Here is a 27,780-nt window from a genome sequence, read left to right as displayed (position 1 = left end):
TTCCAACCTCAGCCAATTGCGAATTTCCCTCTTTCCTTGAAGCCAGATATTGAAGCCAAACCTGATATTCCACTGGTCCCCTGATCATAGTCCCTACAATACTGATATTCTGCAGCTTTATGCGCCAAACGTGAAAATTTGTGTTATTTGCTGCCATTGGTTTTCCTTATGAAGGTTTCGAAAATAGGAGCTGCGTATTTTTTACAATTTACCGGTGAGATGAGAGAGTAATGCTTTGTACTTTTAAGGTCTTGAATTCGTTGATTGTTCTGCGAACATTTTGGAAGCACTAGTAAATACCCAGACAGCTGACCAGCTTGTGCCATAAAACTCCAGCTAGAACCCACCACTGGCTCCTGCTGCAAGGACAAGTACTACTAGTATTACAGTAGTATAATGTCACAAAACCACTTCAATTAAAATTTATAAATCCAATCCTCTTCAGAAATAGGCATGCTTATCTTCATAAACTGGTTGATGTACAAGAAATGAACAGTTTTTGTAGATCCTTTTATTTTGAAAAAAATTTATTACTCACTGTTGTACAAAATATACCTAAAAATATGATGTTAAGATAATTTTGACACTGCTAGGTAGTTTGCAAATTACCTAGTTGAAGAGAAGAAATCACAATTTTTAAGGCGATTCAAGACAGTAACAACAAGTGAATTATACCTTTTAACATATTCCATTTGTAAGCTTTACACAAATGTTATCTGGTACTTGGTATCTGTAAACTTTAATGCTTTATACAAAGTTCCCATTCACATATTTAGAAGATACAATGAAAATAATGTTCTACAATTCATTTTTTAAAGCATCTCATTTCTACTCTTCATTTTACAGAAATAGTTGGTTCAATTCAGAACTTTAATTTTTCAAAGAGCCAAACAAGTAGAAGTGATTTCAGATTTCTACTTTGTTTAAAAATGGACAAAAATTAAAGTAACTAATTATCTATGTTTGTTGAAATGTAAAAAAGAACAAAAACATTTTTAAGGCAAATTAGATTAGAAAAACATTACTTTGATTTAAATAATTTATTATTTTAATTCCAGGGTGGTAAGTTAGCAACCATCCACTTAAAACAGCCAATGCCAATTCAATTTCAGCTCATAAAAATTTGGTCTGTTCTTTCAGCACAGTATTACTATTATATTTCATGAGGAAAGAAACCATACTCCCAGAGGCTCCTCCAAACCACCCTCCAAGTAATTTTCAAAAGAGTCCAGTCTATTATTTATTCTAGGTCCTTCTGAACCATAGGATTTTTATATAATTTAAAAAAAGAAACAAACAAAAACACCAGCAAACATTAAGAGAGGAAGGGGGAGATATTAATATTACCTTAAAAAGTATATAGCCAATAACTAAACATAAAGATGCAGGACATAAAGCAGCAAGATAATCACCAGGGGACAGATCTTCACCTGGCATAAAGTCAGCATAGCTTCACTGGCATCAGCAGAGCAATCTTGACTTACATCAGTCACAGATCTGACTGTTCATGTACAGAAAAAATTGTTTATGTTAGTGATAAAGAGCAGTGTTCAGAAGAGTAGTGTTAGCACACATTCTTTGAATAAAGTAAGTTTGTAACACATTGGTTTTCATCTAGTATTTCGCTGCTGATGACTGTCACTCGTCACTGGCAGTGTACCTAGTTCAGGATGAATTCATTACCACTTTCAAATGATGCACTAAAATACACTGAGCATTGGTCTACGAAGTTCTTAACCACAGCCAGTTCTTACCAGAAATACAATGAAGCCCACTTACAGTGTGAAACATAAGGTTTTGAAAGTACTATTTTATAACACTGGTAAGTTTTTATATTATTATGGGGTTTCACTGACCATAATTTGTGTGGAATGAACTGCAACCACTGGAAGTCAGCAGCAACTGAGATTTAGAGCATCATGACTCTTGGCTGTTAGTAATTATTCCTTTTACAGATCATTAGCTATAGTAAATATTTAAAAATATCCCTAAGGCATATGTTTACAGAGCAAACCCTAAAAGCAGAATTAGAGCAACAGAAATAAGTAATTGCACAAGTTTCTCATAGGCACTGAGATGTTCTTTTAAGGCACAAGAGAATTCCCAGAGTGCAGAGGACAAATTACTTAACCAGCAGTGCAAATATTAAAAAAAAAAAGAAACATTTAAAATCTGGGAAGCAGAGGTGAAATTGCACCTGCTGCTTATGACAGCATTCAGGTCCCACTACTGTCATCTGCCAAAGGTACTTCAGACTTTTGTGTGTGTGTCTGTGTGTATATATATATATAGTGTATATGTATGCTTAATCTAGTAAAATAAGAAACGGGATTCAGATGATTTCTGCCAGAGATGTTTGCAAATGCTCACCTCTACAACTACCACATATTACACTCAAAACAGACAGTTTATCCCAGTGTAATTTTGCATCTCTATAAAAAGATATTCTAAAACACATTATTAATGGAGAATATGCTCAATCCATTTGAGCTGTATCTTCTGTCAAGTTCTACTTACAAAAAGAAACAGTTAATGAAGTCCATAACAGGGCAAATGGAAAGGTAGTCGTAGCTACACTGGATAAAACTCTCGGCAATGGTCATCATTTCTGCAATGACACTATGCCAAAACTCACAAGAAACTGAGGTACAAACTTAGGTGAAGTAAACATAAGATTTGTCTTGCGTTCATTTGAAATATGATAGTTACCTCTATTTTGCGATTTTTTTTAACCTTTTATTTCTCTAAAAGAAAAATACATACTTGCATACAATGCTGATACCCTATGTGGTGATGCCATAAATCCCTTAGGATAGCAAGGTTGATGGGTGGTAACCCATTAGGAGAAAAATATATTTTTGAATATTATTTTACATATATACAATATATATATATATTTAATTTTTAACCAAAATGTCAAGTTTTCTAATATATTCATGAGTATTCTTATGTCCAAAATGAAAAAATATTTTGTATCTCAGTTTATATAAGTTAAAAATTAACAAGGTATTTGATATCCACCAACAAAGTTCTTGTTTCATTTCTATAAAATTAAAAGAAAATAAAGAAACAGTGAGTTAAAAAGCTTTCCTTCTCCAAAGCCAAATACAGTAAAACTTTGAAGCTGAACAATTAATTAAAAGAACACCAAGTTTTGCATTTTAAGTAATCACAAAGAATGCAAAATGTAATCTAAGTAGGAACTAGCATTACTACATTAACCTAAAGACAAAATATTTTGAGTTCTTATTGTGATGGAATGTGTCCAGTATAAGAAAATGTAAATTTAAAGCAAGAGTTGCTTACACTCTCACCAGTCTATATAAATTTTTATAAACCTCTTCCCCCATCAATTTAAAATTACCTAATATCACAAACGTACGACAGCCACTTATTTACAGGTTTTTTTCAGCACTGTGAAAGGCACATTTATCTTTTTATGCATGTTTCTGCTAATGTCCTAAACTTGGGTTCCAACTGATCTAAGAAGTCAAGTGCCTCTTCCTCATGCTGATCACTGCAGCAGCCTACAGAGCCAGCCAAGGATCCTTTTCCTTCATAGTTATATGAAAGGAGATAATCTTCAGAATGCTTCTGTTCTTCATCCTGTCTGCATAGGTGCACCTTCTGGATAGGAAGAGAACATATCTTATTATTTTCTTTAAATTGTTATTCTAAACATATTGCATAAAAATAATTTCTTTTTGATTTACCTTTCATTGATTAATTTTTAATCAGAGTGTGTCCTCTAATGGATTCCTACATACAAAAAATGCACATGATTGGTCTATATTATTAAGACTACAAAATATAAGTATTTAATAAAGAAATCATTTCTACTAGTCATGTATGTACAATAAAAGAGGAAGAACCTGTTTAAATAACCTGTCAAGCCACTAAAATCCACTCAAAATTAAACGACTGATTTACACATAACTAGTTAGGCAGGTAGTGAAGATGTTTTTTGATCTCCAAGGCACAGAATGACTGCATTTCTAATGCTGTACATTCATTCCTGCTCCATTGCTAAGGTAAGCATGAGGTTTAAATTAGTACAAAGCAAGCAGTTAGAATAAAAGCAAACACATTCTCAGAAAAACTCACAAAAGCTTCAGTAATTATTCTAAATTATTAAATATTCAAAATGAAAAATAGCACACTGCCTATAGTTTAAGCCAAGAAAGTATTTTACAGTAATGTCTGAAATATGTCAAGGATGACTTCTTGAAAGGGTAGTATTCCAAAGGGGATGCAGATGAGCAAAGCAGAGGAAAAATTAAATGAAACCAAAACCAGAAAGCCACCTTTCTAGAACAATTACATGTCTTGCTTGAAAAGTCTGTATATATTGACCATAACCTACACTTCAAAAAATAAATCAGTTTCAGACTACTTACTTCACCTAAACGAGGATGTGTGAAATTATGCCATTCTGAGTAGGAGTATCTACATGTATCCATCATAGTCTGTCCTCCTCCTTCTTTAACTGATCCCAGAGTCTGGTGTCCACCACCCTTGGCTGATTCCAAGGTATGCCCTCTTCCTTTTACCACTTCAAATGTTTGCTGATCTCCTGTTTTCACTCCATACCCTCCTTGATCACATGTATTTTGTAGAGGAATTATATTGTGATCCTAACCAAAAAAAGAAAAAAAAAGCAATAGTGGGGATACATTTTCCTCCTTTTTTTTAATTCAAAAGATAAAACAGCAATCAAAACCAGTCAAAACCGAAAATTAAGAAGTCTCCATCTCTGCACTGTGATATTTTGAATAAAAGGCTATCCTTAGTACTTAGCATAAAAAGATCAGTAAATCGTCTTTGGAAAGGATACAATGACAAGGGGGAAGAGGGAAAATCTGCATTTAAATATGATATGAGATCCAAAACCTGAGTTTTAATCCCAGTGAAATGTGCTATAATCCATATACTATCTTATAATGGCACTACATTATGCTTCATAGGCAACAGGGAATTTGACACTTGTCACTCTTAGGGTTTCTTGGGTTTTGACATGAAGTAAACTACTGTTTTTAAACTTCTCCTTTTCTTAGGGAGGACAACGTCAGGACATGGGGAACAACAGAAAAGAGGAAGAGTCTGAAGAGCTAAATTCTTGTGTATGAACACAGTCCTTGACTGAACGATGTTCATGGCAGACTGAAATGCCAAAAAGTAAGAAAAAAATTTCATGAACATGGATGGTTCATGAAATCAACTGTATTTGGGGTCATTTTTCAGGGGAAGGTCAGAAACTGTACCTGCAATTTACAACAGCTACCTTCTAAATTTAAAAATCCTTCTCCAAGGAAAAACAATAATGTTTTGCCATAAACACATTCAACATATGCAAAACAGTAAGTTTCCATCTAATCTCATAGTGGAAAGTGACTGAAGTAGTTAAAAGGTTCACCTGAAACTTCCAACCAAACACTTAAAATCTGGAAGAATTACAACTAGTCAGGCTAACAACTACAAGGTATGTTTAAAGGTATAGTACTACCAAGTCTGCCTAAAGTAACAATTTTCAAATTCTTGTTAAACAACAATGCACATTTAATGATCCCTGCATTGATTGCTTATTTCCTTTACCAAATCACTCACTTGCAGATGGTCCTGTTCTTAAATTGCAATGCTACGGACATCTTAATTACAAGTTTCTACATTGAAGCAAACAGACAACTTACCATCACTTCTTCACCTGGAGCTTCTGTGTTTGAAATTATTAAATTGTGATTGGCACAATCATCAGTCACCTGCCTGTGCATTACTCCACGGCCACAGCAGCCACAAATTGTGATCAGGATTACTATGGAAAGGAAATAATACTATAAACTTTACCTCATTATGGTATCTACTTACATTGCATAGTGAATTTTAAATGCCTAAGCATCAAAGCATTAATTATTTAAAAAGTAATTAATTTCCAAAAATGCCCATACACAAAGCTGTATATATACACATTTTTTTCAAAAAGTATATGGTGTTTTTACTGCCTTGTTGAACTATTTCGTTCTTCTAGAACACATCTTGGTTTCCCAAAAGAAATGCAAGTATCCTTTATGAAAGTATTGTGACTTCACAATTAAACAGTAACAAAAACTTTAGACCAAATCCAGGTGAAAAATCATGTCTTATGCCTACAACAAGGTTGTACATAAGACATTTTTCATCTGTGAATATGCAGATGTCAAATTATATCATAAGGAACTAATGTGCAAGCTAAAGGTCCCAATACCAGAAACTTCTGTTTCACACAAAAGGTCAGCAGAACCCTGGAGGGCTTCCAGCATTATGTTACAGAACAATCTTATTTAATTCCTTGTATTCATTTCATTCTTCCTATAATACTACTTTTTGTTGTCATGAAGACTCACCCAGAAATGACTTTGCATAAAAGAATCATGTACAACTAATACCTTTCATTCAGAGAACCATTCTTTTTTCTTCACTTTTCAAATTGTTAGCTTAAAAATAAAGAAGCCCAAAGGAACAGAACAGTTCTGCCTAACTGCCCACTGAGCAATCTGATGTCTGAAAATAAAAATTTCTGTGAAAACTGGCCAAGAGCCACTTTCAAGCTAATTTAGCTTCTGTAGCATCAGCTGTCAGCAAGATCTGCACCAGTGATTCTGGCAGTTTGCTTCCTGATGCTGACAGATGGGAAGAAGATATCCATGACAGCACTGAGTAGAGGATACACAGGGTAAAACCTAGCCAACAAAATAAAGGATCCATTTAAAAAGGATGCAGTCAAGAGGCAATGACAGAAAGGTAGCTGATATTTCACACAGTTTCTCTACTGAGAGTTCCCACATCTGAAAATTCTACCTTCAGGCTATATCACAAATTTTGGTACCTGGCCTGTTGAGATAAAACATTGATCTATCTAGCTTTCACAGCATGTCCAGGTCCCAGTCTTCTATCTACCTGAGTAAGAACAGCTTGCTGAGATTCAACAGGAGCAGGACAGTTTAATTACTACCAGAAAAGCACAGAAATGAAAGAGGTAAGAAAAAAAACCAAACCAATGCAAACTCTGAAATACTAGTTACTGTAACATGTCCTCTATCATTTTAAAGGATGTTATTAGTCAGACTATATCTGATTCTGCTAAAAAAAAATTATCTGGTTTTGCTTTTGCATATCACTGTTACGACCTCACTGGTTATCAGCAATATTACCCTTCTCAGAATCTTTTAGGTTTTGGGCAACTCCAGCAGCACAACATATATTTAAGGTTTTGGTCTGCTTTGGAAGTATTCAACCTGTCCTTCAACATTTCTGCATGTGGGATGGGGCAACCCCACATGTTCATACAGACTGGGGCATGAGATGCTGGAAAGCAGTGCCACGGAAAGTGACCTGGGGGTCCTGGTCGATGGCAAGTTGAATACGAGTCAGCAGTGCCCTGGCAGCCAAGAGGGCCAACCCTGTCCTGGGGGCATCAGGTACAGCATCGTCAGCCAGTCGAGGGAGGGGATTGTCCCACTCTGCTCTGCACTGGTGCAGCCTCACCTTGAATATTGTGTGCAGTTTGGGGTACCACAATGTAAAAAAGATACAAAGCTATTAGAGAGTGTTCAAAGGAGGACAACAAAGATGGTGAAGGGCCTTGAGGGGAAGCCGTATGAGGAGAGACTGAAGTCATTTGGTCTGTTCAGCCTGGAGAAGAGGAGACTGAGGGGAGACCTCATTGCAGTCTACAACTTCCTTGTGAGGGGAATTGGAGGGGCAGGTAAAGATCTCTTCAATCTCATGACCAGTGACAGGACTTGAGAAAACCGCATGAAGCTGAATCAGGGAAGGTTTAGGCTGGATATCAGGAAAACATTTTTCACGCAAAGGGTGGTTGAGCACTGGAACAGGCTTCTCAAGGAAGTGGTCACAACACCAAGCCTGTCTTGAGTACAAGAAGCATTTGGACTACACTCTCAGGAATATGGGGATTCTTGGGGTGTCCTATACATGGCCTCAATTATCCTGATGGGTCCCTTCCAACTCGGCATATTCTATGATTCTACGATTATATGGGCTCTTGTAAAATCCCTTGTGAAATCCAATGTCTCAGATACTCCATGTTTTAATTCACAACACAAGAAAGATCACAAAATGCTCTAGGAAATTGATTTCAGCATTTCTAGAAACAGATATGTTTCTAGAACTCACAAACTTTGCTTGACCTGATAAGCACTATAATACCATCCTCTTTTGGTTCAAGCACTGAATGCAAGTTTTTTGGCCTCAATAGCATGAACATACAGAACATCTTACACAAAATATACTTAAATGAATAAACAAAAAGCCACAGAGTAACTACAGCATAAGATGAGAGCAAGAAGCCTGTGATACTGATACAAAAAGAGTGATACATTACTGATACATTAAATCAGTGATGAGAGCTATACAATTGTCAAAATAAAAAATGTTTTAATTAAATTTGAATCAGGTTCTGTACTTACGCAGCAATAACAGCGATCCTAAGATCATTGCAAGGATGGCCCAGAGACCAAGAGTAACATTTCCACCAGAAAGTTGACGGCTCCTGCCATCGCATTCGGTTGGAGTAACACAATCACAGAAGTTAACTCTTACAGTGGTCTCTCCTACCTTTCCTCCATTATCCATCACACTTACAGGAATATCATAAATTCCAAATGGAATATCACCCTTTGGTGAAAGATACGCACAATTATCTGTAAAAAAAATGACAAAAGCAGATCTAGTGTCAACAATACCTGCAACTCAGTTGTCACAAATGTGACCGTAACCACAATCTTCCCTTCTATTGCAGCTATACTGCTACCAGATCTGCATTAGTTTAAAGATAGATTAAATGTGTTGACAAAAAAACTACATCGTGGAAGGATTTATACTTTCAGCACCTTTTAACCTATAGCTAAATGAGGAGAACAAGTCTTAACGTACCGTTTTGTAGATTTATCTTCCACATGGAAGCCAAGTTACGGTCAGTTATGCGATACACAAAGGGTGTGCTGTAAGGAGCCTCATCATCGTCCTGTGCAGTAAGGCAGATTGGTTCTCTGTCTCTGCACATTATATAGTCTGTTTGAGCGATTCGTGGGAAATTCTTGTTCCCAGGCACGATGCAAACCTGAATTGTTCCAGTGCCTGTTTTACCATCTGTGAGATAAAAATAACTAATTTCAGCACTTACTTCTAACATTCACATATTAATTTCTAGTCCAAACTTTCACAATGAAATATCATCAACTTTAATATCTAAGTTTAGAAGTAAGGTGGAAAGCAACTGCTGATTTAGCCAGAGAGAGGGCTCTCTCTTGGCTGCTTCTCTTTGCTTGGTTGGATGCAGATAAATCAACAGCTCCCAAATATCTATATTCTGCACGTGCAGACAACGTATTTTGTTGAGCGTGTGTATCTCTGTGGGCATATACGGTGTTCTAACAGGAGGAATAGAGACGGAAGAGCCCATAAACCAGGAGTAAAGGACACTAAGACAATCGGAGTCAAAAGCAAAAAGTGAAGATACCCAGCCTTTTAACTTCTGGAAGGAGAAAATAAATTACACTTTCATTGCCCTCACCTCTTCTGGGAATACAAACACTTTAAGAAACAGTGGGGCTTCTTTCTGTCCTCTACCCTCTAAGTCACCATGCAGTAGCAGGGTTCATCAGTGGCACTGTCACCAAAATCTACATGCAAGAATTGAATGAGCTCTTCCTCCTAATTACATTTTTTTCAATACACAAATGATCAATGCATGTATATGCATTCCAGTGAAATTACATCAAGACTATTTTTTAATCCTTTCTCTAGAAACAGTTGATTGCAGATTCATATATCATCTTTATACACAACAGAAGTTGTAAACAATTTAAATTCATATTATTTATATTTAATATGCAAACTGGGATATAGAATTTTTAGCTGCAATGTCAACAACTTCTTTTCAAAATGTTCTCTCAACTTTCCCTGTTGACAAGTTCACGGCTGCCAGGTGCTATCACTTAAAAAACAACAGTCGAGAAATAGAAGAACACAATCCATAGGAAAATGTCTCAATTTAAAATTACTAGAGGATTTTAAATGGGGACAGATAACTTTCCAAAACACTGAGAATTTGCCCTGATTTTCTAAAGGCTTTCTCTGCTGTGTAATATTCCCTAAGCAATTGGTGGAGCTATCCCAAAGACACAACAATGGACTAGGCGGGCCACTAGTCTGAACCACTACAGTTGTCCCCACACTAAATATGCTCATAAACATCTGTTACAGACCACAAAGAATGCCAACAACATTCAATACTCACTTCTGTCTATTGCAAGGACTGTGATATTGCATTGGCCTCGTCTCATTTCTCCTATGTCTCGGTCCAAGACTTTAACAGTTCTGACTTCACCCGATTTGTCATCTATGTTGATCCAATTACATTGTCCAGGTGGTATCCGGTATCTGTCAAGAATAATTTGTCTTGTCAAAGATCTCAAACATACATACACACACATACGTACAGATGTAAGTATTTAGATACATGTATTCATATACACTCTCACAGGTGTGGAGGTGCATACACATATATACAGCATCAACAACTTTTTCCCCTTTCCTGTATCCCACCCATGCTGAACTCCAAAAAAACTAGTAGGTAAGGTTGTTTCATACCTTATGCCTTCACTATTTCCAGTTTCTGGATCTTCTGCTACATATCTCCCAATAGCCGTCCCAATATCTTCGCATTCTTTAACATCTAAGCGCAACAGACATGGTTTAAACACTGGTCCCTCATCCACATCCAAGACGTGCACTGTAACAGAGCAGGTGCTCTGGGAAAGTTGTTGTGAATGTGGTGCCAGCAGATAGGGTGCCTCATTGTTGACTCCAATCACAAGGACCCTTTGCTTGGCACTTTCATAGTCCAGTCCCTGTAACAAAGGTGGGGTGTTGTTTTTTTTCCTTCAAACAAATACAAAACTTGGTATTGCTTTTACTGCTGAATTATTAAACAGATAAAACTGTACCACACTTATTTACAAAAGAAACCAGCTATCCTTCTTGAACATCCATTTTGAGACACAGTAAAGGGACGTGATTTTTTGAAAAAAATGTTAAGTTCTAAGTTAGTCAAAGAAAACAGCCTGAGGAAATACCCCTAATAAGACAAACAGCACCACTGCCAAATTTTATATGAATATTCTGTTACTGAATTACTAGTAGAACTAAGAAAACAATTAGATGTGGTGAGGTATTTTCCTCTTCCATATCTAGTTGGCCATTATTTTAGCTTACGTACATTTCCTTTCCACCGCTAGTCAATCACACTTCTTTCCAGTACCTACAAATACATCTGAATTTATAGGGTTGACAGTAAGTAGCTACCATTTATTTTTCAGACCTACCATTTTTCTCCAAGGTCATCATATGCTTTTAATAGAGCTAATTTTATCCTAAAGTCACAATACTCTCTACTCTACTGCAGCAATAATAAATATAAGAAATTTCAACTGTCTTCATATACCAGGGACAGAGCTTAAGAAAAAGTTCTAATGATTACTGGTAAAAAAAAACATAATAAATAACTAAAAAATATTACTGGCAACTCTACCTCTATAACTTACATCTTCAAATTTTAACATCAATCTTCTCTGCTCCTGAAAAGTTACCTTTTACAGCAGTTTTAACAGATGATGAAAAAGAGACATGAAAAGGCAAAGGGATGTGCTGGAACACAGATGCCATGGATCTTTTACCTCACATCTGTAAAGCACTGGGTATAACAAGTAACTAAACTAACACACAAAGTAGCGTATGTGTACTCTCTCACACCCCAGAAAAGCAAACCAGAAGTCACTACACTGCAAAATAAAATCTGGAGAGTTTTATGCTGACATAATAAGTTTAATTCAACTCCAAGAGAGAAACAAGACTGGAGAAGGTGCTCAACCTTCCCCTCCTTTGCCACTCTCCTGTTTCTGTTAAAAAAAACAGCCATGAAGCATTCCTCAAATTACATCACTAAGTCTAAATAACAACTGTGGAACAAGGCAAAAGCACCAAGCTCTTCTGAAATGACAAACCAGAGGGAATTCCTTGGATTCTGAGCACACAAAATTGAGGAGTAGTCTGGAAGGTGAACTTTGCAGGTTATGTACCAATCGCTGTGTGTAATCTGCTCTAGAAGAGTGTTCAGGTCAGAAGTCTGATAAACCTTACAGTTACAGATATTCTTGGAATAAAAATGATTCCTATATTATTAAAAGCAAAACCTGAAGAAACACAAATTTTCCTCTAGCTTTTACTTACCTTGACAACACATAGTATTCCTTCATTTGTGTTTTTGTCTGTTGTAATTTCAAAGGCCTGATCGTCATTTCCTCTTATAATTTCATACACTGCTCCTGAGCCAGGCGAACCAGGTTCATCAAGATCAACAACAGAGACTCTCAGTATTTCTACACTCACTCTGTTTTCCTCCACTCGTGTTTCATACTTGGAGTATCAAAAAAAAAAAAATTCAAATCAGATGGAGGACTGAAGAACACCATATTTAAATAAGACTACTTAAACCCAAGGGGTCAAACTGCTGAAATGATTTTTTTTGTTTTCATGCATTAGCTATCTTCCCCACTCCTCCCTTACACCCTAGGTCAAACAGTAACCCTTTCCTGCCAGCACAGTTGAAATCTCAGCTTCTTAATACACTCAAACTGTCATTGACATAATTAATTCTAGAATTCTTCTTCCAGGAAAGGTAAATTAGCACAGTTCCCCTCAGTTACATAAGTTGTAGATCAAGCTGAGAATTAGAAAGAGCATTGGGCAAATTAAAAATATATATATATCTCTAAACTAACCACAAGAACTTGAAGAAAAGCCAAGAAGGATGAAATACATTTTCTCTACTTAGATGGCAAAGGATAAAAGGACTTTTCTTATTTTTTTTATCTTTTTAAAGAGTTTTGTTATTCTCTACAAGCTCAAGAAGAGCAAATAAAAGAAATTCTCAATTAATATTACTGATGATATTCTACAGTAGTGAAGGGAAAAGGTAAAGTACATGTATCCCTCATGAATAATGAATTATTTTTCATAAATTTCATATTACAAAATCTCCTGTGGTATTTGAGCTATGTACATGGTTTTTGAGACATACTCTCTGTCCTGAATCATACAGATGGTTGGAATAAGCAAAGCCATAAGGCTGAGTTATAGCTATGAGTGAACAAGAAGTGGCTTAAATACTTCTGTAGAAGAAAAAAATATGTTGGAAAATCACAGGAATCTCAGTGAAAATCCTTGCATCTACTTCACTGACAAGTGCATTTTCATTTGCAACACTGAAGTAGCCAAAAGCTGGTCAAATGGTAATGCAGTCATGACATTAGGAGTGAATCTGTTTTTCCCCCACAAAAAAATGGTTAAATTATGGGATTTCTAAAACTATGCACTGCAGGAGAAGTGAATGAAAGAGTCACATCTGCTTTCTCCCAATATACATGAGGTAAATGACTCAAAACAACTCATATACCAATAGGTCTAATTACCAAACAGTACAACAACCAACAGGGCATTCTCAAACGTCTATATTGGCATTAACTGTCTTAGGGCATTAGGCTTCATCTGAAGCACAGTCCATCAGGAAATTAGAAAGGGGATGAAAATAGTCCTTTTTTTTTTTAATCATTATCTTGACATTTCATTTATCCACTTACTTGTATCTGTTTAAAGGATGGTGCATTGTCATTTGTATCTTCGATTTTTACAACCACTGTTCCCGTAGTGCACAAACCAAAAGGTTGACCTGCCATATCTCTCACTTCAACTAACAAAGTGTAACTGGGAACGAGCTGAAAAGAAGAATAAAAGCATACAGAAGTTTGACATGCTCACTTTTTTAATCGCGTAGTTACATACAAGAGTAGAACTAAATATTTCACCCCTGCTCCACAACTCTGCTCTTAATTCAGCACTCCCCAACAAAATGAGGCAATTAGCTTTGGGGCTTTCTACCATATAGTTCCAAAAGGAAAAGCAGCAAAATATTTTTCAGTGGCTAAGCAGCACTGAGTTCAGTATCCATGGGCAACATGCAGGATATATCCTGTATCAAATAAAGCTTCTCACAATGGCAGCATTATTTTCCAAAACCTGAAATTTTGGAAAATACAGATGAGGCACCTTCACCTGCTATTTATGTCTCTCCTTTGAAGCAACAGAGTATTCCCTTAGGTTGCCAGGAGGTAAAGTGTTTCAATGTATGCCCCTTGTTTCACTAAGGATGAACAAAAACAGTGCTGCAATCAAGCCTCTGTTTGGGCTATATATGATAAGGCAATGCCTGCCATTTGGCAAGGTCTGGCATTGAAGGAGTCGGTGTCCTTATCAGTTCTAAGGGGCTCTCTGATAAGCAGCTCACCTAAATCACTGACTTGAGTCAACAAGTCAACAGCAGAAAGCTTTTTTTAGCCTTACTAATACCTGAAAAACCATGGAAAAGGGGACCAGGGAGGGGAAATGGTGCAGGCAGAGGAGCAGGGGACAGGACACAACACAGTAAAGACAGATGAGGCATAAAATGAGGGAGTTTGTAAATCAAGACAGTAACTACAGTTCTGAATGCCTAGAAGAAGCATTCATTTTCTCCGGTGCAGGAAAGAAATCTCCTGTTCAATTTCATACGTTTATCTTTAAAAGATATGGAGTGGACTAATTTTTCAATCCTCCCTTCCTTCCCTCAAGTAGTCACTGTGACAGTTTCTTTAGTAATCACAGTGATGCTTCTGATCACTGCATTTTTCTCTTGCTAAAAAAGTTGAGCACTGTACCTGGAAGTGCAAATTTTGCAACATGCTGTTTATGTGGATTTTTAGCCATGCAACAACATAAATATACCATAAAGTAACTCTTTTTATCTTCAGAAAAGATGTGCCTGTAGCAATGTTCTTTTCTAGAATGACTGTCTTATGCAAGAAATATTATTTTGAATTACACACGCCTGTCAGTTTTTTCTAGTGTAAAAAATCTCTCACGTGACATTCCATAAAAAAAAAAATCCTGTATCTTATTTGCTCAAAAGCTAGCTGATAAGAATAAATGGCTGGCACCCTAATTTTAGGAAATAATATAGTATTGTTTAGGTTTCAAATATTGGAGATATTTCTGTCGAATATAGGATAAGAGACTACTTCCAGAGAAACTGGTTCATCTCTGTAAGGAAGCAAGAAGCACTGCAAATGGAACTTAATTAGGAGGAAGGAGTGGCTTACAGGATTCATAGACACAGAAAGAGCAAAAATCCATAGGTCAAACAGCAGAGCCATGGGAAGTCCCCTGCCAAGGTTAGACAGAATACGGCAGATCTATGCAGAAACTCTCTGGACTAATTACAGGTCTCTGAAAAGCTTGAGAAGTTCCTTAGAGAGGGTAACAAAAGTGGGTAACAGAAGCTGTATATGGTGATTCCCATGCAAGCAATTCATAGAACCATAGAAAGGCTTGGGTTGGAAGGGACCATAGAGATCATCTAGTTCCAATCTGCCCATACCATGTGATTCAACTCACTAGATCAGTTTGCTCAGGGCACTGTACAACCTGGCCTTGAACACCTCCAGGGATGGATGGAGCATCCACGACCTCTCTGGGCAACCCGTTCCAGTGCCTCTCTACCGAGTAAAGAATTTCTTCCTAGCCTCTAACCCAAATTTCTCCTCTTTTAGTTTAAAACCATTTCCCCTTGTCCCATCACTGTCTGCCCATGTAAAAAGTCACTCTCCTTTCTCATAATCCCCCCTTTAAGTAATAAAAGGCTGCAATGAGGTCTCCCCAGAGTTTTCTCTTCTCCAGGCCTGTCTTCTAGAAGAGGTGCTCCAGCTCTCCACCCATCTCCATGGCCCTCCTCTGGACCTGCTCTAACAGGTCCACATCCTTCCTGTGCTGAGGACCCCAGAGCTGGATGCAGTACTCCAGGTGGGGTCTCACAAGGGCAGAGCAGAGAGGGGTTAAGAAGCTATCTCTGTGCACTAGATAAGTCATGAAAGAGGCTACAGGAAAGATCACCTCTCTGTCCAGCTGCGGCAGCAATACAGAAATGACACCGGTGTCACCATGTAAAGAAAACGCTGGAGTAATTGGTGGATTTTGTGACACAATGCGGTATTTCAATGTAGTATGCAGAGTATAAGGCTCATCTCTGTCCTCTGCAGTCACTTTTCCAACAACAACACCTGTAAACACAATACAGGAATTTTTATTCCAGAAAAATCTGCATATAATAAAAAAACTATTTGAACAGGTATTTCTGTTTTAAGCATATGAAAATAGCTACTTGGTCATTTAGCTATAAATTAAAATAATATTTAAAACACAGTAAATAGCAGTAAAAAAACAGTAATAGTGTAAAATTATCTAATTTAACCTTATGGGTATTTTTTTCCTTCTTAGACAAAGTCGTGATTATTGCAGCTGTCAGAAAGAATAATCCAAAGAAACACTGAAAGTTTACATTTCAGTTAGTGTTTTTGACAGTGACTTCTAATTGAGCATCTCTAAAACAGCTGAAAAGGTGTTTCTGGGGGATGGATGAGGAGGTTCAGAGCTTTCTGACCTGATTCAAATTGCACTATCCCGTCACACAGAGCACTGCTATCCCTCCTCCCCATAGCCCCAGCGGTTTTGGAACTTCACTTTAAATCAGTAACTCACACAGTAAGAAGTAGAGCAGCTCAGAGAATGAAATGCAAGTGGTTTTTTGGGGTGATGGGGAAGACACTGTTTCCTTTTTTGTGAAGCAAGTTAGACTTTCCCCACCCTACAGCCCTACCCTAGGAGATGGGCGAGGAATGGCGAACCATGGCTTTCGCATTCCTTATTGTCTGGGGTCCACCTTTCTTCTCCCTGCTTTTGTTGCCTGTTACACAGACACATGAAGTCAGTAACAGGCAAATCCCAGCCTCTTACAGCTATGGGCAGAAGCAAGACTTTCTCTACCTCTCCCAGGAAAAGTCTCACCTTAGTTCATTACCTTGGACAAATGCTGCAAGCTTAACCAAAGGCATTTTACACCTTAGAATACCACCTTTTTGGGAACTTCTAAAAACTTTTCAGGGAAACAGATGTTTTTTGTATTAAAAAAAATAATAATGTTCTGAAATTCTTACACCATTACAGAACACTGAATCACCTCAGTTTTTAAAAATTTCTTTTAACAATATTTTTCACTATGATGAAGATAACATTTTGGAATTTCTAATAATTAAGAAATCTTGAGCTGCTTTTTGCAAATTCAGCCTCTGCTGTAACAAAATACTCCTCAGGAAATCCCACTGAAATTGATTAAAAGGCAAGATTACACCCTATTATACTGACATGTTACTGAGCTGAGTAATGGTGTGTTCACAGATTTAAAACAATTCTTACCAGGCTTGGAATTTTCAGGGACACAAAACTCAAACAGATCTTGTGTAAAATATGGAGCATTATCATTATCATCTTCTATCCTGATTGTATGCACAAGTGGTACCTCTGGTGAATAACCATCTGGAGTGGTTGCAAAGCAAATGATCTGGAGGACGTAAATTCAGTGCTTAAGCAACAGGCAGTATTATTACACTTTTACTTCAATGAAGGAGCCAATAAAATAAAATACAATGTGAACAGCATACCCTTTTCAAGACCAGGCTCTTCAGACACACGGAAGGGAAAGTGATAGGTATCTTAGGGTGACAGCAACACAAAACCTTTAAATGCTTCTGATCTTCCCCCTTTCCATTCCTCACGCTACAAGTATTTGAATCACTTTTTTCCTGACATCCCCCCCAACTCTATCAAAGACTTTTTCCAAATCTCTTGAACACGTTTTTTTCCAGGTGTTCATGAGGCAATCTCAGCATTACCAGAATTTATACAGAAATATTGCTATTTAAAGCAAAACCAAGAATGACAGCAATTTGCCCATTATAATATAATCCAATAAAATGCAGCAAAATTACCTAACTAGAAGGTGTTTCTACTAATTGCCTTCTTACACTTCTCAGCCAGTAGAGAGAGCAGTGCACCTTGTTAACAAAATATCAGAACTGAACAGCTTGAGAGAGACTCAAAAAACCCACAGCTGTCTAGTGTTTATCATTATTTTGGATTTTTGTATACCTTTTCAACCTCCCCTTAAAAACTCTTCCTAAAAGTGATGTAAACCCAATAGCCCACTACCTTTATGCTGCAATTACTCTAAGCAGTGAAAAGCAAAACTATTCTCAAGGTCTAGATGACCAGCTATTTTGGTCACTGATTTCATCTCTTCAACACCAAGGATATTACTCAGAACAAGAGCTGATTCCACATCTTGTCTGCTGCTAGTTTCCCCCATAACCCAACTGTCAAAGAAATGCCTCACAGAAAGAAAAAAAAAAAAGTAATTGTATTTACACAACTTAGGCTTGTACCTGAAAGCTTGGATATTGTTCCCGGTCTACTGCACGAGTAGCAAAGATATTTCCAGTTTCTCTTTCTATGTAAAATAAACCCTTTGGATCTTGATCAATTCCTGGTCCACTTGCAGAATAATAAATTGTGTAGTTCTGAGCTGTGTCTGACTGGACCTATAAGAAGACGTTTTTAAGCCCAAGGAAAAACAGCAGGATCATTTTAATACAATTTCCCCTTTTCATTATCACATTTAGCACAAACAGGAATTCTTAAAAAAAAACCCACCAAACTTGATTTACTTCTGTAGCAGCTTAAATTTCACAGAATAGGAGAACAGCCTGACATGTAACTGCCTTCCTTTATAATGTGTGTACATGAGAAGGGGAGTTAATTCATAAAACTCATAAATGTTTACAACTATCAAACAATTAAAGAAATGACAGTATGCAAAAAAAAAATTTTGAAATCTAATCTCTCTAGAATACTGCATATACGAGGCACATCCTCGTCCTGATCAAGAGATTTTAGTTTTATTGCATTCATTGAGAATGAGCTTGTTTGCAACTAGAGAAGAAAAAGTGGAGGAAGCAGAGGAAGGAGAGAAGGAAGGAAGACGACCTAGAGTATAGTCCAGACATATGCCAATTCAGACAGCTTCTCTGCATCTCATTACAAGCACTAAGGAGGTAACATTAGTTATCTATTTATAAATACTCTTCTACAAAAATACTTTCCTTACCTACTGGATGCCAGAAGTTAGGAAGGTAAGATTAGAAGAATGATTGCTCTGCACAGACTCTGTTATTACACTTGTCTCTACACATCTGCTCCCAGCCACTCTGTAATCTAGAGAAGGCTAGATGGATCTATGATAACTTCAGTTCTTTCATTTCTCTTTCACGCCTACTTGTTTTCTTCCAGTAAGTACTGTTCCGAATAATACAGGCCATATTCAGTCTTCAAGGCTGAAGGCATACACCTCAAGCTCCAGAAAGAACGTAGACATGCAGGTAAAATTTACCCCAGTCTGTGTTTACAAAACCTCTTTCTGGGCAACGTTTAGTGGAGGGTTGTTTGTTGGTGGGTTTTTTTTGTAATTATACACTTCACTGATTTCCAGGACAAAAGAGCTCTCTTTGATAGTACGCTGCTCTCCTTTTTTTCAACTCTTGCACAATTCCAGTTCGCTCCAACAATTATGATCACAAGTTATCTCAGCTACAAGACCATGAGATATACAATGAACAGGACAGAACAAGACAGAGGAGTAATAGCAGGAATATCAGTAGGGAACACAAGACAGTTCATTTTCTTCTTTATCATCAAACTCACATAAATAACTAGCTTGGGACATAAAATTGGGGGTTGTATAAAATGTACCTGCTGAATTTGTAGAGGAAAAGGTCCCAGTGAGTTCTCTATCATAACGGATGGAATAGGGCCCCATCTTCTTTTGGTTCGCTTGAGAACTGTATCTCTAGCATGCCTGGTCTTCTGTGTCTGGGTCTAGGATATAAAAAAAGATATAAGAATATATCCATTTATTCTTAACCGTGTATATTTTTGTTTAACTGCCATCTTGTGTCTCCATCTTCCCCCCGCCCCGTTGCAGTCCTCCTACTGATCCTTTTTTTTTTCCAAGGTCTTAATTTCAGATTATACCTATGATAGTATTCCAAGTTTTTTCATTTGCTGTAATACTTTGCATGAATAAAATCTGCTTTAATTCCTCAAACATGGTTTTTAAGATTCTTGACATTCCTGATTAAGTTACTTGCTAGTATCTCCCCTTTGAGAAAGGCAATCTGCTGACTTAAGAAACCCAGTAATCAACATCTGCTAAATAAAATTACACTCTGTACCAGTATTTTGCCCTATTATTTGAATTCCAAAAGTCAACTACAGTTACCCAGCATGAAGCTGTATTCTATGAAACAGAATTTCAAATAAGTAAGGTATCTTGAAATCAGCAGCTCACCTTCTTTTCTTCTTCCACTAAGCTAACATGTATTTTCTTTTCAACTTGTTCTTGAATGTCTTTAAGCAATATGGTAAAAGTTTTTTTCTCAGCAGACAAAGAAAGAGCAGATGTTGTGTACACAGAACCATCCTCTAGAATCTTGAAGTTCCCATCAGTGGAACTGATAAACTCTGCAGACTGAAGGCATTCTTTCAAATCAACTACAAGAAAAATAGGCAATAACTCAAACATAAAAAAAATAACATCCTCATAAAACAACAAAACATGCCCTAAGTAAAAATTACATTTACTGACAGAGGCTTCAAATATTTGTTCATTCAGTATTTAAGCACCACAAATACAGATTCTAGAACCCATGTATGCACTCAGATTTGACCCAGTTTACATTAATTTCCACCCTTGTGTTCACAAGTGGCTCCTAAAAAACATCGGTGCATTATGGATATCTCTCAACAAAACACTATTACATTGGTAAAAGTACTGAAGCATCGGAGATGAATTAATACATTTAAATGCAAAAAACATTGTAGACGTGTCCATTATTGATCAGTAGCTATTACAGTTGCCTTGTGCTCCATGCCCTACAATATCAGTGAAGACGATTAATTAATGCAAATACCCAATGGAGACGTTACATCTTGGAAGTTTTGCCCTCAGGAGGAAAGCACTGACTGGTACTGTATGATTTAATAGTCTTGGGAGGACAAATGCCTTTAAATTACGAGGCAGACAGATGGGAGAGATAAAGACTAACTCTAGAACAAACTATTAGCAATTTTTTAATATGTATGTGATAGAATCCCACCTTTATAGAAAATACCAGGTAATTTTAGCATACTTTCCAGATATTTTTCACTGCATTTGCTATCAGTTGTGGCTAAAATAAATTCTTACACACTTCAATAAACTTGGTTTACCAGCAAGTAATTCAGCATTACAGCTCGAGAAAAATCAGGTACTTCCAATGAATTGCAATAGGACCACAGCATTAAGCAAGAATGATTTGGCACTCTAAAAAAGATGAAAGCAAGAGACCCAAACTCCAGACAAATGATCCTTGCAGAGTACAAGAGATCTCAGTGTCATGTTCTCCAAATCAGAACTTTTCAATACTTCTTCAATGTTATTATAGTGGGTGGGACACTATCAAGGCTGATTGCAAAATTCTCAAAGTACATTCAGAATTTCATCCCATATATGCAGATGATATTTTCAATAAACTATATTCCATTTCACTTTCAAAACTGCAAGGACAGATGTGAAGCATAATTTTAAATATGATATGATTTCTTCTTTCTCTTAAGTTTGACCTTTATCTGTTTAAATAAATATTTGCTACACTTTCTGTGGTACTGTAGCAGTGACTCCTGCCCTTTTTCACCTGTACAGTGAAAATGCAGTATTGAAAAGAATAGCACTGCCTTACTTAAATGTGTTTCATACTGCTGCATATTACAGGACTGCATTTTCAAAAATACCAGATTGAAGATTTTGTTTCTGATGGTTTTATGAGTCAACACTATGCTCAGTTAGCTATAGCTTTGTGGTTTTTTTTTTTAAGCCTCTGATCTAAGTTAAAAGTATCAAAAAACCTTACAACAACCAAGAAAATCCTGACTAATTTCAGTGTCAAGATATAGTCCTTGTATAAATGCAAAATACTTCTCAATAAATGTTTAAGTAATGTCATTTGAGCTATAATGGTTTTGTTAAATGTTAGGGTGAAAAAAAAAGTTTAAGTTGAATGTTATGCAATTTATTTCAAAGGAGTGCAATAACATTAAGTTTTATTTTTATATAAATCCAAGTTTATTTACACAGAGAAATGTTGAAGTCTATGAGAATTCACACAGCTATAGCAAGCTTCTTCATTTTAAAATTTAAAAATAAGGTCAATGAATTTCCACTAGATTTTCTGAGCACTTGCATTAAGATAAACTACCAATCCACTTATTATTTATATTTTATCCTTCTGTAGGAATGTGGATTAAGATTGCAGAGTTGCAGCATATTCCTCTGTTGTGGTAGGACTCATAAAGGGCACCTCTGAATCCTCAAACTCAGTCTCAGGCAGTTCCTATGCCACGCCTTTTAAAGCTGCCTTTCAAAGACTGGTCTGAAAAAAAAAAAAAGAGTGGGGTGTTTTCTGGTCTCTCCTATTCCTCTCAGTCACCTGTATGCTGCCCTAAATCAAGACAGACCATCCAGTCAGACAGGAGCTTTCTCCAGCCAGATATGATGCAGGACACCTCTGCAACACATCCCCTTGTATGCCCTGAATGCTCCAGCACTGCTGAGCAGTCACATCCACGTTTCACAGAGCAACAGCTTCTTGGTGCCTGGTTATGTGGGTTTTGTCTTCTTTTTTATCTTTTCCATTGTCCAAATGACTTACTGTCTTCTTCATATGACTGTGGGTGAGGGGTGCACCTTGAAATACCAAGCCACTTATTTGAATACTAAACCTTAGATTCCAAATTTTGAAAACATTAAACTCTGGCATTCTAGTTTTAGGATAAATATCGTAACCTAACAATAGCTGTTTACGCAAAAGTCAAGTGGATGCACAGAGCCAGTGTTCAAATCCGTAACAAACACAGGGTGTATCCTTCATAAAAAGGCTGATCCAGCTGTTTAACTGGCTGTCCAGTCATCCATTCATTCCATTAAAAAAGTCTCCTCCACTGTTCATAGCATCTCCAGCAAAGGTGCAATGTTGTGTTGTTAAGATGGGCATCTCACAGATTCTCACCTCTGCCAACTAATGTGTCGGCCTCTAGTTCAGAAGGAACATGAAAAATTACTTTCTTGCAAGCTTCACAGCACAAACTCAGTACCTAGAAAATAAATTAAGAAATCAGGAAAAAACCCACATAATTACGTGATATTTTAAATAATAACTAGACACTAAAGCTGACTTTGTTTGTTAAGACAAGCAAGTCAAACAGCACAGAAAGCACTCCTTGCTAAAAAAATTGGGTACTGTGCAGCATAGCATATAAAGTTTCAAACTGGAAACAAGGTCTGACTACTACTCCTGGACTTGTCCATGATTTGTGTTCAGTTTTTTTTCTAAAATCACTGCAGCACCGACATTAACATCAAGAGTTTCTTTTAACTAGAAAATTTCACCTTTAGTAGAGGAAAGATAAAATACAGCTTCCCCATGCACTCCCTCCAACAGTATTCCTGGCCAATTTAGATCCAAGGTCTCTAAGTATTAAGGTTTAATCCATCAACACTCAGTTTGGTAGAACTGTGGTGATGCTGAACATTAAAGGGACAAGTGTCTTATTAAAACCACATGACGACACTTGCACTTACATATCACTTTGCATCTTCAAAGTACATTCTCAACAAACTAATTAAATCTAGCTTCAGCAATTAGATATGACATAAAACGTCAAGTATTACAGCAGTCCACTCCCATATAACCAGTTACAAAATGGGGTCCTCCTCAAAATTCAAATGAGTAGTAGATAACCAGACCTTTTTCTAAAAAGAATCACACAGAGGTACAAAGATTTTCCTCAGCACAGAGCGAGTCCTGATCTCAGATCATATCTGTGTATATTTTGCCTAGTTTCTATCCCTATGTTTAAAATTGTAATCCAAAAATCACACAGCCAATTAAATAAAGAAATAGAGAAATGTAAATAAATCTATCCACCCTTTTTTGTGCATTTATTCTTTCAGGATGAAAGTCTAGCAAAAAAGGAAAACAACTTTTATTTTGCACATTCCTTTAGGATTAAAGGTATAAAGAAGTAAATAGCTAATGGAAATTCTGAAAATTACTTGTGATGCTTATGAAGAAAACATTTGAATAAAAATACTTTAAACACTTTAAGACATTAGGAACCTTTAGAAAAACTGTGATCAGCTAAAAACAATATATGCTGTGTCTGCATCATAAGAGCTCTTCATACAGTTCCTTATAGATATGTATATATGCAGATATAAAAATATGTGTATATACAAATAAACATCTCTGCTTATGTACTAGTAGGCACTTTCTTTAGTAATAGGCACTTAATAAAACACTCTCTCCTGAACGACATTACATGAATTTTTAAGTTATTGAAATCATATCTTATTATACTGTTCTAAAATATTTCAAGAATCAATGACATCTAATTTTGAAATAGTAATGCCAAGCTCAGTCTGATGTCAGCACAAAGAACTATTGAGAAGTTAAACAAAAGTAAGTGGTAATTATTCACGGACATAAAGACATAAGGAAACATCAGGTAAAAAGAAGCTGCGATGTCCTTTCACTTTACACAAAGAAGACACCTCAGCATTTTTTTCTTTGGGTGTTTTTTTTTCTGCTTAACAGAAGAATTTCTTTTTTTTCTTTTTTTTTTTTTAATTAAATGTATGAGTAAAGTTGCTTGCATTTCTTTGGGTTTTGCTATTAATATCCTTGCAAAGGCAGGTATGCATAGCGTCCGGAATAGTAACACTTTCATTAAAATATACATACGTAATTAATATAAAACTAATAAATTCAGTGCTTCAACACTACCGAGTATTTTTCTTTCACAGGCTCAAATGATCACCTGCCCACTTTCTGTGAATAGAATGATAATAGGGAGGAAAGGGGGTAAGAAACAAAAGAAAAATCACTTTTACTCATCCACTGTAGGTTAAAAAAAAAAAAAAAAAAAAGAAAATGAGCGAGAGAACTCCCCGGCTTTCCCCGGCAATGGCCTTTCCGGAGCTGGTAATTATGCGCAAATACAATAAACTGAAGGTAAAGGAAATCGCTGAAATTGTTCGATGCACAGCTAACTCTTCCAGAGGAGCTCAACAAGCTCCCCACTGTGGCACAATCCTTCCCATGGAAAAAGGACAACCAGGTGGGGAGAGGCAGAGGGGGGACATCTAAATAAAACGAACCGCGGTTTAATTTTTTTCTATGAATAACCAGCCGCAGTGACCCGAGGGTGTGCCCGTCGCGTAACCTCACTCACGGTCCAAAAGCCACCCGACCCCCTGTCCCAAAGCGAACGCCGCAACCCGCCGGTTTCCTCCCTGCCCCGAAGACCTCCGAGGTGCGCCCTGGGGCCGCGCAGCCTCAGCGTTGCTCCGCGACCCCGGCAAGGACCGCGCCGAGGGGAAAGCTGGTTTGGAATAAAGAGCCCGCCAGAGACCACCAGCTCAGAAGCCTGTCCTGGCGCTGCGCACCCGCGGTGGAGCAGTCACAGCGCGGAGGGAAGGCGCGGCGGCGCGGCCAGGTGAGCGAGCGGCCGGAGCGCTGCGCTCCCCCCGGCGCCCACCCACCCACTGCCTCCTCTCCCTCACTCACCAGGAGGCCGAGGACGAGGCGGGGGGCTGCGGGGGCCATGGTGCGCGGGGCTGCGCGGGAAAGGGGGATCCGCCGCCGTCGGTGTTACCACGGCGGGCGAGGGAACGAGTGCGAAGAGCCGGAGGAGGTGGAGGCGGAGGTGGCGGCGTGTCTCCGCGGCAGCCCGTCTCTGCTGTCCCCTCCCGTCTGCCAGAGGAGCCGGCCGGTGGGGAGGGTGGGACCGCGCGCGGCAGCGGCGACTTTAATTACTCCTTCGGTTTTTTTTTTCCGCCTTTTGGGTAATGCCCGTCCCGGGCTCGGCGCTGGGACACCCCGCCCGCCCGCCGCCCACCTCCGCGGCCAGGCGCTGCCCCTCCCCTCTCCTCCCCACGCCACCCGCCCCGCCGCGGCGCTGGCTGCGCGCACAGCGGAGCGGGGCCGCGCCCGGGGAAGCTCTGCCCCCCGCCCCAGCGTGCCGCTCCTGGGCGCGGCACCCACCCCTCCCTTCTCCCTTCCCTTCCCTTCTCCCTTTCCTTCTCCCTTCCTTTCCCCTCCCCGCCAGGCCGCGCCCCGCGGGGCGTAGGTTCCGCGCGGGCGGGTCCCGTCCGCGGGACGGCTCCAGTCCGCGGCCGCCATGTCGCAGGCACTGCCGGGTGGTGACCGTGAGCAAAGTTTCGGCTTTTCAGCGTAATTTCTTCCTCTCGGCACGGTTGTGCTGGTCCGATTGAAGCCGCGGGTCCTCACCTGTGGCTCCTGGGTTTCAGAGTGGCTCAGGTGAATCAAGGCCGAAGTAACAATAACAAACGCAGAGGCGCAGGTTGCACACACAGAAGGTGGGCTTCCCATGGGAATAGCCTGCACTCAAAGACCTTTTAGCCTGAAGCAAGGTGTAATGTTTCTACCTCTTGTTCTACGCTCTGCTTCAGAAGCAATTATTACCGATTTGTAGCTTTTTTTATGAGCCAGGCACAAAGCACTTCAAAAAGAAGATCAAGTAGATTGATAGCTACATTCCAATATTTGTTTACTTATGTTTACATTGAAATGCACAAGTAAGAAGCAAAAATTCCCTAAAAGTCCTATCTTTTTCTTACAATTTCACGCAAATGAGGGTGATCAGTGACGTGTTGCATCTGAAAGTGTGAGACATTCACTGCTGGAGGTCACCAGTAGTGACTGTAGGTGGCAAGAAAGGGAGAGGTGAAACCATCGGGCGGTTGTAGTGGGACGTGCACATTTGTGTGGGCATAAGAATGCTAGAATGTCTAAAAACACGGCCATGCCCCCATTCTAGTCATGTGGGCAATCCACAGAGGTGTGTGTCCAATGGATTGGTTACACACGAGTGCATTCTGGGCCCACTGCGATAACCTGTGGTAACCTATGATGACCTGTGATAACATTCACAACTATGTACTGCAGAACCCCATGGCATGTTGGTGTTATAGGCTGGCTCTGCTGATGGTTGCACCATAAACATAATAATATTGCACTGAATTCCATCACACACATTCAGTGGGACCAGAGGAAAAAGGGCAGTAATGCTTTATTTTTTTGTTATAACTGGTAAAGCCCAATTTGTCTTAAGAAGCAACCTCACATCCCCAGCTGTCAGTTACCTTCACCTGGCATGTCCCACTTCAGGTGTTCATATAAGCACACGGTAAGACCCTGCAGTCTCCTGCAGCTGCACCAGACCCTTCACTTTGCCATAGTGGGGTTTGCAGCCTGGTGGGAAGCACAGGGCCTAATTTCTAACTATTTTAATTCGTTATGCTCCATTCAAGCAATTGTGGACATAGAAAAGGAATGAATTGTCTGGACCTGCAATAATTTCCATCCAAACCTAATAAGCCATATTACTAACCTTGTGGCAAAAACTTCATTTTTAAGCTTTTTAATTCTTTATTTAGTGTCAGTGTGGGACAAACCCACATCTGTCAGAATAGATGCCTAGAGTGGGTTGACCCAGACTGTCTCTTTCAAAGCCCTAATTAACAATCTTAAAAGTCTGGCCTGGCTTCGTACCACTCGTGTTTTCCTCCTCCTACGTACCGATCAGTATTTGCAGTAACACACTGGACCCCTACACTGAAAGTAATGC

The 27,780-nt window shown here is 38.4% G+C and overlaps 1 protein-coding gene across 5 annotated transcripts; it reads right to left on the bottom strand.

The window, feature by feature from the left end:
• On the bottom strand, nt 1-26,058 carry LOC113963540 (desmocollin-1-like). 5 transcript variants are annotated; one of them, XM_027674740.1, is made up of 16 exons: nt 25,698-26,058; nt 23,139-23,223; nt 20,384-20,586; nt 19,786-19,911; nt 18,423-18,578; nt 17,398-17,542; nt 16,039-16,205; nt 13,695-13,829; nt 12,286-12,471; nt 10,648-10,907; nt 10,295-10,437; nt 8,929-9,144; nt 8,463-8,696; nt 5,688-5,809; nt 4,398-4,634; nt 2-3,627 (listed from the first exon to the last, which is right to left on the bottom strand). In XM_027674740.1, exons 1-16 carry the CDS (start codon nt 25,734-25,736, stop codon nt 3,430-3,432), a joined length of 2,652 nt encoding a protein of 883 aa, XP_027530541.1. In that variant the 5' UTR covers nt 25,737-26,058; the 3' UTR covers nt 2-3,429. The 5 variants fall into 5 exon arrangements, with proteins under 5 accessions (XP_027530571.1, XP_027530541.1, XP_027530550.1 ...); XM_027674749.1 differs by having other exon boundaries at nt 19,786-19,905; XM_027674760.1 differs by lacking the exon at nt 2-3,627 and adding an exon at nt 3,714-3,759.
• Between the last annotated feature and the right edge of the window lie 1,722 nt (nt 26,059-27,780).

The sequence above is a fragment of the Neopelma chrysocephalum genome, unplaced genomic scaffold (genome assembly GCF_003984885.1).
Source record: "Neopelma chrysocephalum unplaced genomic scaffold, ASM398488v2 Primary Assembly neopelma1_22, whole genome shotgun sequence".
In the NCBI taxonomy this organism is placed as follows: Eukaryota; Metazoa; Chordata; class Aves; order Passeriformes; family Pipridae; genus Neopelma; species Neopelma chrysocephalum.
This window is presented reverse-complemented; position numbering and strand designations above follow the sequence as displayed.

Bases quoted from the DNA above. Each gene is read 5' to 3' on its own strand.
- LOC113963540 (XM_027674740.1), bottom strand. From the start codon at position 25,736: ATGGCCCCCGCAGCCCCCCGCCTCGTCCTCGGCCTCCTG. The intron at 13,830-16,038 runs GTGATCTTTCCT...TCTTCTTTTCAG, and splicing joins TGCCGCAGCTGGACAGAGAG to CTCGTTCCCAGTTACACTTT. The intron at 12,472-13,694 runs GTAAGTGGATAA...TGATACTCCAAG, and splicing joins CATCCTTTAAACAGATACAA to TATGAAACACGAGTGGAGGA.